We start from the raw sequence: 10,710 nt of genomic DNA on the forward strand, positions 1-10,710 counted from the left end.
GGTTCAACAAAAATAAGAGTAGGGAAGGGCCGGCCCTGCCATACACATTTAGTGGCAACTCTATATGCAAGTCAGGGTGGTCACAGGACCACCCTGACTCGCAAAAAAATGTATATATATACTTGCCAAAAAAATATTATATGCTAAACCAACCTATTGTGACGATCCTAATAAAAATTTTGAACACCTTGACTTGAGAATTACAAAAATTTGGGTTCAACAAAAATAAGAGTAGTGCTACTATATTCACAACATTTTCACAATAATTTTACAATAAATCTAACGTAGTAAGCTGTTACTAATTCTAGTTTGGGCCAAATACTAATATTATTTTTTTACCCACCAATAACAGCTTTTTGCATAAAATTTATTGTAAAAATATTGTGAACATTACATTACTCCAAAATTAATTCTACCTCTAAACATAATTTTTAATCCTTGTTTTTTTTAAGCTTAAATAACAATAATAAATATTAGCTCAAATAGCAACAAACATTAACCAAACAAAAACAAGACAAGACCAAACAACAAGAAGTGAAAAAATTATTCAACAAAAAGCTTATTATAAAACAAAAAGAACAAAATTTGTAGCTCATTCAACCTATTCAATAAAAATAATTTCTAATTTCATTTTTCTTCAAGAAATGGTACTAAGAAAAATATTGTGGTAATTTAAATTTCTTAGTGACCACTCTAAAAAAAATTTCTAAAACTGCTATTATATACATTCCAACTGAAATCGTGTTTTAAATTGTGTGTTCAGTACACACGATGTATAACTATCACTAGATTCACCGCTCCATGCACTTCCACTACCTTAGTATGATAAACAGTCACACTGGCACTAAGTACTGTCCTTCCATGTGCCTTTGTCTGAGATGATACTTGATCAACTTGATCTTGTTACCAGAACTGACCTGTTTGTTTTCGTAGGTTCCTGACCATACCTAAACTTGCAGATGGGAACTAGCAAAATTACGTGACTAAGAATGAAAAAAGGAAATAAAATGGTGCATGGCTTTGTTCTTAACGAATAGAAATCTTCTATTTCACTTTTAATTTTTCACTTTATGTTCCATAAACTGCAGTATGTTCTGCTTTCAATTCCTACAAGCAGTCCGTTAATGGAGTAAAAAGTGAAATACTCAAAATAAAACAAAAGACATTTATTAGTTAACCATTGCTAGACCGACTTAGAATGCAGCCAGTTACACGTCATGGTCTAATGGGTTGGATTCCTACAAACTGGTGTAAAAGAAAACTTTGTCCTACATAAAATTAGAGAAATAAGAACTCTCTTTAGAAAATGTATATACATTCCCAAAAAAAAAAAAAAGTATTTAAATTGGGACATAAAGAATATTATATTAGCAGAACTCTATAACTTGAGTTATTATAGTTTGGTAATCATTAATCAATAATCAAGCAGCTAAGAGCTCCTCTATTAATGGATACCTGACCTGACCCCTTCGGTGTACGATGAGGCTTTTATCTTTTATCAAATATGCGGCGAAAAGAATTCTATATGTGTTTGTTAAAGATTCAAGTACATGGGAGATTGGTCTTTACGAAGGTCAACGTTTATACCAATATAAATACCATAACATCCTTGACTCCCTTACACAAAACCAACACTAGCTAGCTATACTTTTTTATACTCCCCTTCACAAACTCTCGAGCACTTTCCAAAGAAAGAGAGAGAGATGGGTGAAGTGAAGCAATCCCCAAGAAGCTCCATGCATGGAGTAACAGGCAGAGAACAAACGTTTGCCTTTTCTGTTGCTTCACCAATGGTCCCAACTGATAAAACTGCAAATTTTGCTTTACCTGTTGATTCTGAGCACAAGGCCAAGGTGTTCAAGCTATTTTCCTTTGCAAAACCTCGTATGAGAACCTTCCACCTTTCTTGGATTTCCTTCTTTACTTGCTTTATCTCCACCTTTGCTGCGGCTCCACTTGTTCCAATCATTCGTGATAACCTCAACCTAACCAAAGCAGATATTGGAAATGCTGGAGTTGCTTCTATCTCAAGAAGCATTTTCTCTAGGCTTGTAATGGGTGCAGTTTGTGACCTAATAGGACCAAGATATGGATGTGCATTTCATGGAACCGTTGAGATTAGATTCCTCCTCCACGGGTAAAGGGAAAAGAGAGTTGAGGAATCTAATCTCAACGGTTAACTATGATGGGAGATAACGTGTGGGTAGTGAGGTAGAGACAGTTGTGGGGCCTTAAAAGTCTTTATGAAGCTGAAGAGGATTTCATGGAATGTTCGAGGTTTGAATGATTCCCAGAAACATCTAGTAGTGAGAAATTTGTTATGTGAGTGGAAGTGTGATATTGTATGCCTTCAAGAAACAAAGCTGGCTGGCATAGATAGACAGCTAGTTTGCAGTATATGGGGCTGTTTGTATGCGGATTGGGTGGCTTTAGATGCTGATTAGACAGCTGGTGGGGTCTTGATTATGTGGGATAGGAGGGTTTTAGAAAAGTTGGAAGTTCTGGTGGGCTTGTTTTCGATGTTGGTTCAGTGGAAAGGTGTGGTGGATGATTTTATTTGGGCATGTTTAGGGGTGTATGGCCCAAATGCTAATAAATTGAGGGGTGATTTGTGGGATGAGTTGGTTGGTATTCAGTAGTATTGGAATGTTCCCTGGTGTTGTTTTGGGGATTTTAATGTTGTTCGTTTTCCTAGTGAACAGAGGGGTGGGTCTCGGCTTACTCTGGCTATGGAAAAGTTTTTTGAATTTATTGAAGTTTTAAACTTGATAGATCTGCCATTGGAGGGAGGGAGTTATACATGGTCTAGTGGTACTGAACAACCCTCTATGTCTAGGATTGATAGGGCTCTAGTGTCACATGACTGGGAGCAACACTTTCCGGATGTGATCCAACAGATTCCTCCACGAACTGTTTTAGATCATTTCCCAATTCTTTTGGAGGCGAGGGGGAAAAGTCCTTTTCGGTTTGAGAATATGTGGTTGAAGACAGATGAGTTTTGATAGGGTTGATTCATGGTGGAATTGCCATACTTTTTCGGGTACACTTATTTATGTGTTTGCTAAAAAATTGAAAGCTTTGAAAGAAGACATTATTCAGTGGAATCGCCAAGAGTTTGGCAATGTTGGGTGCAGGAAGAAAGAATTATTGGGGCCTTTAGAGGTTTTAGATGCTAAGGAAGGGGTTCTTGGACTCACTGAGACAGAGAGAGATGAGAGAAATGAAGCGAGATTGCAAGTAGAGCATCTTCTTTCTCTAGAGGAGATCTCGTGGAGACAAAAATCAAGGATGTTGTGCATTAAGGAGGGAGATAATAACACTAAGTTCTTTCACAAGATGGCTAATTCTCATAGAAGGTATAACCATCTAAGTTTCTTAGAAGTGGATGGGGGTGATTTATGAGGACGGAGCAGAAGTTGCTGCTCAAGTAGTTCAATTCTATAAAACTCTGTATCAAGAGTCTAAGGAGTGGAGACCTTTTGTGGATGGACTGGAATTTGACCAAATAGGGGAGTTGGAGAGGGGGCTGGTTGGAGAGGAGGTTTGAGAAAGATGAGATTCTATCAGTGGTCAAAGATATGGAAGGGGATAAAACCCCAAGTCCAGATGGCTTTTCTATGGCCTTTTTCCATCATTGCTGGAGGGTAGTAGAAAGAGACGCTTTGGCAGTCTTTGAAGAGTTCCATCAGCATTGTAAGTTTGAGAAATCTCTTAATGCTAGCTTTATAGCTTTGATTCCTAAGAAGAATGATGTTTCTAACATTCGAGATTTCAGACCTATTAGTTTGGTGGGGAGTATTTATAAAATCTTAGCCAAGGTTTTGGCAAATAGATTGAAAATGGTGTTAGATCAATTGATTTTTGAATCTCAAAATAGTTTTGTGGGAGGTAGGCAGATCCTTGATTCAGTTCTCATTGCCAATGAGTGTGTTAATAGCAGAATAAAGAGTAAGATTCCGGGGGTGATTTGTAAGTTAGATATTGAGAAAGCTTATGACAATATGAATTGGGAGGCGCTTCTGAGATTGTCGAAGAAAATGGGCTTTGGGGAGAAATGGTGTAGCTGGATTCAAAACTGCACCTCTACAGTGCAGTTCTCTGTATTAGTCAATGCGTCTCTAGTTGACTTCTTTGGTAGTTCTAAGAGTTTGAGACAAAGAGATCCGTTGTCTCCCTTGTTATTTTTAGTTATGATGGAGGTGTTTAGTAGGATGGTGAAGAGAATGAAGGGGGTAGGTGATGAGCGAGACGCAAGAAGATTATTATTTAGTATTATTTATGTTTGCAAGTCAATTGTATTTTTATGTTTTAGGTTTTATTAGTTTATTGGGCTTTTAGTATTTTAATTTAGAAGTAAGGTTATTTTTGTAATAAGACAATTAGGGTTTCCTAGCCAATTAGATTTAGGGTTTAGCAATTTTTTATAAGCAACCTATTGTACTCCTTGAGAGTCAGCTGATATTTTAATGAATGAAAACAATGGTCATTTGGTCTCTCTTTGGTTTGGTGCTGACTCCAGGTTTATCCTAGGTGCTGACTCCTAGTGGTTTCCCCGCTTGGTGTTGACTTCAAGCAAGGCATAGATGCTGACTCTTAGGTCATATCTTTTATTTTTCCGTTATTTCAATTTTGTTTTGGTTTTCTCCACCAGAGAGTTGTCTTTGTCATTTTTCTACTTGGTCCAAGCAAGTTATCATTCAGTTGTGTTTCCCATTACCAGAAAAAAGAAAAAAAGGAGACCCACGCACGAGCCGCCAAAACCCATAAAATCAACACCCACTGGCGGAACCCAACAACCACCAGCCACCAGCCGCCGCAAGGCCCAACACCTCACCTCACTCACCAACCGCTAAAACCCAAAACCCATTATCACCCTCGACCACCGCCGCTGAGGAAGCCGACCCACTCCGAAGCCAAGACCCGAGACAGCCGCCGCCACTCCTCCATGCTTCGTGCCGCCGCTGCCTTCCCCTTCGTCGTGCCGCCGCTGCCTTCCCCTTCGTCGTGCCGCCACCAGTCGTCGATCCCTAGCATCAGTCAAGTCCATCGCAGAGAAATTGTTTTTCAGTTTTGAGTCTGTTGCTTGTTTCCTTAGTTTCTATAGTCCCTTTTAGCCTGTAGCTTCTTAAGTTTTAAGTCCGTGTACTGTATTTTATTATATTTCATTAAAAAAGGAAAAAAAAAAAGAAAAGAAAAGTCAAAAGGAAGGAAAAGAGTTAACGTGTTTTGCTGCCAACCCACTGCATGTATCGGGCCTTAAGTTGCTTTTCCACATATCCATTTTGTGCAAACAGACCCACTCACTTGAGGAGCCAAGCCTATGACTGTATGCAGCAAGTTGGCTACTGACAAGGAGAAAATCACAGTAGCTATTTGTTGAAGCATTATTTTAGAGAATCATGGTAATATCTGAAGCACCTTATTTTAATGGTGATGATACTTATCCACAAGATTTTGTCAACTGGATGAATGGGATGGAGCAATTCTTTGAGCAAGCAAATTTTGCAGATAACAAAAAGGTTAGGTATGCCAAGTTGAAGTTAAGAGGTCACGCACAAAGGTTTTGGGAGAAGCTTGAATATTTCCCCTATATGGACTATGAACCTGCCATTAGTGTGTGGGAAGATATGAAAGAAAAGTTTTGCGATGAGTATTTGTCACCATACTATCGAGCTAAGTATTTACCCCAATCTCAATCTTAGTGTGGTACTTTTCAAGTTGAAGCAAATACGATGAATTCTCATCATCATCCTATTTCATGTCCTCAACGCACTTTTGAACAATCTACCAAGGAAATATCTACCAGGGAAGTAACGGAATTAACTGTAAAGCTCATGAAAGATATTCAAGACAGGATTGCTCAATACAAGAAGACTCAATCCGATTCAATTGGGAAACCAAGGACACTAGATCACAATGAACTTCTTGTTGCCCCAATAGAAGACAACATTGATGATGATATCTTGGTCGTTGAGAATCCTCTAGCAACACCAAAGCCTAATGTTGACATAGACGTACATGCCTCAACAAGTGTTGCTTTAACATGCGTGCAAGGAAATGAATCTATTGAAGAGCGGCAAGGTGAAGAGATGGTGCCTAAAGAGAGTATTATGTTAGAGGGTGCACATGATGTGAAAGTTGAAGTTGTTAAATGTGCTTCTGATCAACCCTCCACAGTCCTTGAAGATCTACATCTTGGTGAAGTCGAAGAGGTTAAAACCACAATGCTTCCTATGGTTCATAAGGTTCAAGACGAGATTCTACTGATTCCACACATTGATTTTGTTATTCCAAATGAGTTTGATGTGGTGGAATTCAAGGTTTTTCTTTTCCCTGTGCTCCCTAAGGTGATTCTAGATTTAAAGCAAGTGTTACTTGTCAGCATCCTAATCCTTCAACACTTTAGAACTTGAGGTCGAGTTTTCTCCAACCAGAGGAGAATGATGAGGGAGACGCAAGAAGATTATTATTTAGTATTATTTATGTTTGCAAGTCAATTGTATTTTTATGTTTTAGGTTTTATTAGTTTATTGAGTTTTTAGTATTTTAATTTAGAAGTAAAGTTATTTTTGTAATAAGACAATTAGGATTTCCTAGCCAATTAGATTTAGGGTTTAGCAATCGTTTATAAGCAACCTATTGTACTCCTTGAGAGTCAGCTGATATTTTGATGAATGAAAATAATGGCCATTTGGTCTCTCTTTGGTCTGGTGCTGACTCCAGGTCTACCCTAGGTGCTGACTCCTAGTGGGTTCCCCGCTTGGTGCTGACTCCAAGCAAGGCCTAGGTGTTGACTCCTAGGTCATATCTTTTATTTTTCCGTTATTTCAATTTTGTTCTGGTTGTCCTGCGTCAGTAGGTTTACTTAGTGGCTTTAGGGCGTATGGTAGGAGAGGTAGAGGGGAATGTGTTTCCCATTTGCTGTTTGCGGATGATACTACTTTGTTTTGTGATGTAGAGGTGGAGAAAGTCCTTCATGTTCGATTGCTACTACTTTGTTTTCAGGCTGTGACTGGTTTGAAGGTTAACGTAGCTAAAAGTGAGATAGTTCCTATAGGGGAGGTAAATAATGTGCAAGCTTTGGCAGAGATTTTGGGTTGTAGGGTTGGGGCCTTGCCAATGACATATCTTGGTATGCCGTTGGGGGCGTCCCATAAGTCCCCTTCTATTTGGAATCCTATTTTGGAGAATATTGAACGGAAGTTGGCAGGGTGGAAGTTGTATTTATCAAAAGGTGGTAGGTTGACACTGCTTAAAAGTACGCTTTTTAGTCTTCCCACCTATTTTTTATCTTTGTTCACCATTCCTACACGTGGCAAACAAAATTGAGAAGCTTCAAAGGGTCTTCCTGTGGGGTGACTCTAAGATACATTTATTGGGATGGGATAAGGTGTGTAAGCCTATTGCTAATGGTGGTTTGGGTATTAGGAAATTGACCACTATCAATAAAGCCTTACTGGGAAAGTGGCTTTAGCGTTTTGGGATAGAGGAGAATAGGCTTTGGAGGAGGGTGGTAGCTTTGAAATTTGGGGAAGAATGGGGGGAGTGGACCTCTAAGTTGGGAGGGGGTGTTCATGGGTGTGGTTTGTGGAGAAGTATTCAGATGGGTTGGGAAGTTTTTAACAAAAATGTCCAGTATAAGGTTGGGGTGGGGGATAGAGTGAAATTATGGGCAGACAGGTGGTGCGGAGATCTTCCTCTCCATTTGGCTTTTCCAGTCTTGTACAATTTTGCTGCAAACAGAGAGGCATCCGTAGAATCATCTCTGATATGTCAAGGAGCAGGGGATAGGAGAACTTGGGATGTTCATTTCATTCGGGGTCCTAATGATTAGGAGGCAGATGTGGTGGATGATTTCTTTCAATTCTTGGCATCCAATTTACCTTCTGTGAGTGATGGTAATCGTTTGAGATGGAAGTTGACAAAAAACGGGGATTTTACCATCCACTCATACTATCATAAGTTACATGGCTCTTCTTCCATTGCATTTCCTTGGAAAGGTATTTGGAAGGTTAAGGCACACCGGTGTGTCTCTTTCTTTGTTTGGACAGCCGCATGGGATAGGATCCTCACGGGAGATATCTTGAGACTTAGGGGCTTTGATTTCGTTGACTGGTGCATTATGTGTCGTTGCTGCGGTGAGACGGTGGATCATTTGTTGTTACATTGTGGAAAGGCTTATCGGCTGTGGTGTTTTGTCTTTAGGATTTTTGGGATTTCATGGATTCCCTCATGTACGGTGCAAGATTGTCTATTTAGTTGGTGGAATTGGTTGGGGAAGCATTCATCTTACATTTGGAACTTAGTTCCGCTATGTTTGATGTGGTGTACTTGGAGGGAATGCAATCGGCGGACGTTTGAGGATTTGGATAGATCTAAGGACCAACTTCTTGCTCTCTTTTCTGGTTCTCTTTTTTATTAGGCTAAGGCTTGGGGACTCACATCTAGTGACTCTATTCCTTTATTCCTTAGCTCTCTTCTTCTCTGTAGTTAATGCTTTTTATGTTTTTGCTTTTTTATCGTTTTTGTACTTTTGTTTTGCTGGTGCTTTTTTGCATTTAGCAGTTTTTTTAATATACTTTTTCTTACCTATAAAAAAAAAAAGATATGGATGTGCATTTCTAATCATGCTCTTAGCTCCAACTGTCTTTTGCATGTCATTTGTGTCAAATGCTGGAGGCTATATTGCTGTCCGTTTTATGATTGGATTTTCTCTTGCAACATTTGTGTCATGCCAATACTGGATGAGCACAATGTTTTACAGCAAGATCATTGGGCTTGTCAATGGCACTGCTGCTGGTTGGGGCAACATGAGTGGAGGAGCCACTCAACTCCTAATGCCTTTGCTCTATGAATTGATTCATCGTGCTGGCGCTACCCCCTTCACTGCCTGGAGGATAGCTTTCTTTATCCCTGGGTGGTTTCATGTGATCATGGGAATCTTGGTCTTAATGCTAGGCCAAGACTTGCCTGATGGAAACCTCAGTACCTTACAGAAGAAGATTGAAGTTGCCAAAGATAAATTCTCCAAGGTCAGTTTTGTTGAACTCTAACTTTCACGTTTTTTTTTTTTAAACAGCCAAGAAATATTAGACTAATTTGGTTTTATGTCACAGGTGCTGCGGAATGCTGTCACAAACTATAGGACATGGATCTTTGTCCTCCTCTATGGCTACTCCATGGGTGTTGAGTTGTCCACAGATAATGTCATTTCTGAGCATTTCTATGATAGGTTAGTCTCCCTCCTCTTCACTAGTCCCATTAAAAATTATAAGAATCAGGCTAAAATACAACAATTGTTCCTTAACAGCTTTATTCCGTTAGCAATTTTAGTTTCTGAAGTTTAAAGTGATCATTTTAGTCTAACAGTCATCTTTTTTAGTCCCTAACAAAGTGATGAAGTGTCAGTTTTTAGTTTGGTTACATCATCTAAAGGATTAAATCGACCACTTTATACTTCAGGGAATAAAATCACCTGTAAGTTAAAGTTTAGAGACTATAGCAGTGTATTTAAGCCTAAGAATTAGAAACTAACCGTTCGTTTGATATGTGGCAGGTTTAATCTTAAGCTTCACACAGCCGGAATGATTGCTGCCTCCTTTGGTATGGCCAGCATTGTTGCTCGTCCATTTGGTTGTTATGCCTCTGACTTCTCAGCCAGATATTTTGGCATGAGGGGCAGGCTATGGACCCTTTGGATCCTCCAAACTCTAGGAGGTGTCTTCTGTATCTGGCTTGGCCGTGCCAATTCATTAGCTGTTGCTGTCTTGGCAATGATCCTCTTCTCTGTTGGTGCTCAAGCTGCGTGTGGAGCAACTTTTGGCATCATACCATTCATTTCTCGGAGATCATTGGGTGTTATATCAGGCATGACTGGTGCTGGTGGAAACTTTGGCTCTGGATTGACCCAATTAGTGTTCTTTACAAGCTCAACATTCTCCATTGCAACAGGCCTCTCTTTCATGGGGGTCATGATTGTGTGTTGCACTCTTCCTGTGACATTGGTTCACTTCCCACAGTGGGGGGGCATGTTCCTTCCACCTTCCCAAGACAAGGCGAAATATACCGAAGAATTCTATTATGGTGCAGAGTGGAACGAGGAGGAGAAGCAGAAGGGTTTGCAACAACCAAGTCTCAAATTTGCTGAGAACAGCTGGTCAGAGCCAGGCAGGCGGGTGGCCTCAGCTCCAACTCTACCAGATTCAACACCAGCACTTGTTTAGTCAATTAAGGAAAGATAAATTAAAGTCATGGTGGAAGCTAATAGAAACCAATAATGAGAGCAAAGGATGTGTACTACGTTCTGTCTCTCTTATGTACCATGATCCTTCTTTCTTGCCTCGCATTTACCTTAATAGTCATTAAGATGAATGCAAGATTTATAAAGCATCCATATATATAGTTTTGCAGGACATGTCTGATGGCTCTATATGTTCCAATTTCTAGGGAACCATGACCTCATTAAAAATCAACATGGAGCGCACTTGCATGTATTACTGTACTTTCCTCTGACTGACCCAGATCTGTTCAGTCCAATCAGTTTCTTGCCCCACCCACCATATTTTAAGGGCCATGCCCACAAACTAATGTGATATGCTACAGCCATTATAAGTAGTTTGCAGTGCCCCCTCCATTTGATATTGGGCTCCTCTTTGACCCAGTTATTCAGCCTTGCTTAGCATATGTGAAAAATAGCTTTTGGCCCCCCCC

General features: G+C 39.7%; 1 protein-coding gene across 1 annotated transcript; it reads left to right on the top strand.

Annotated features, from left to right (window-relative positions):
* Positions 1–1,703: 1,703 nt before the first annotated feature.
* LOC112003153 (high-affinity nitrate transporter 2.1) lies at positions 1,704–10,223 on the top strand. The gene is made up of 4 exons (XM_024035336.2): positions 1,704–2,083; positions 8,603–9,032; positions 9,117–9,232; positions 9,557–10,223. The coding sequence occupies exons 1-4, from the start codon at positions 1,704–1,706 to the stop codon at positions 10,221–10,223; spliced, it is 1,593 nt and encodes a 530-aa protein (XP_023891104.1).
* Positions 10,224–10,710: the final 487 nt, after the last annotated feature.

This window comes from Quercus suber, unplaced genomic scaffold (genome assembly GCF_002906115.3).
Source record: "Quercus suber isolate HL8 unplaced genomic scaffold, Cork oak 2.0 scaffold_65, whole genome shotgun sequence".
Lineage (NCBI taxonomy): Eukaryota > Viridiplantae > Streptophyta > Magnoliopsida > Fagales > Fagaceae > Quercus > Quercus suber.

Excerpts from the sequence above, each read along its gene's own strand:
- LOC112003153 (XM_024035336.2), top strand. The coding sequence starts at position 1,704 with ATGGGTGAAGTGAAGCAATCCCCAAGAAGCTCCATGCATGGAGTAACA. Across the intron at positions 2,084-8,602 it reads GTTTGTGACCTAATAGGACC|AAGATATGGATGTGCATTTC; the intron begins AAGATATGGATG and ends TATAAAAAAAAA. Across the intron at positions 9,233-9,556 it reads TCTGAGCATTTCTATGATAG|GTTTAATCTTAAGCTTCACA; the intron begins GTTAGTCTCCCT and ends GATATGTGGCAG.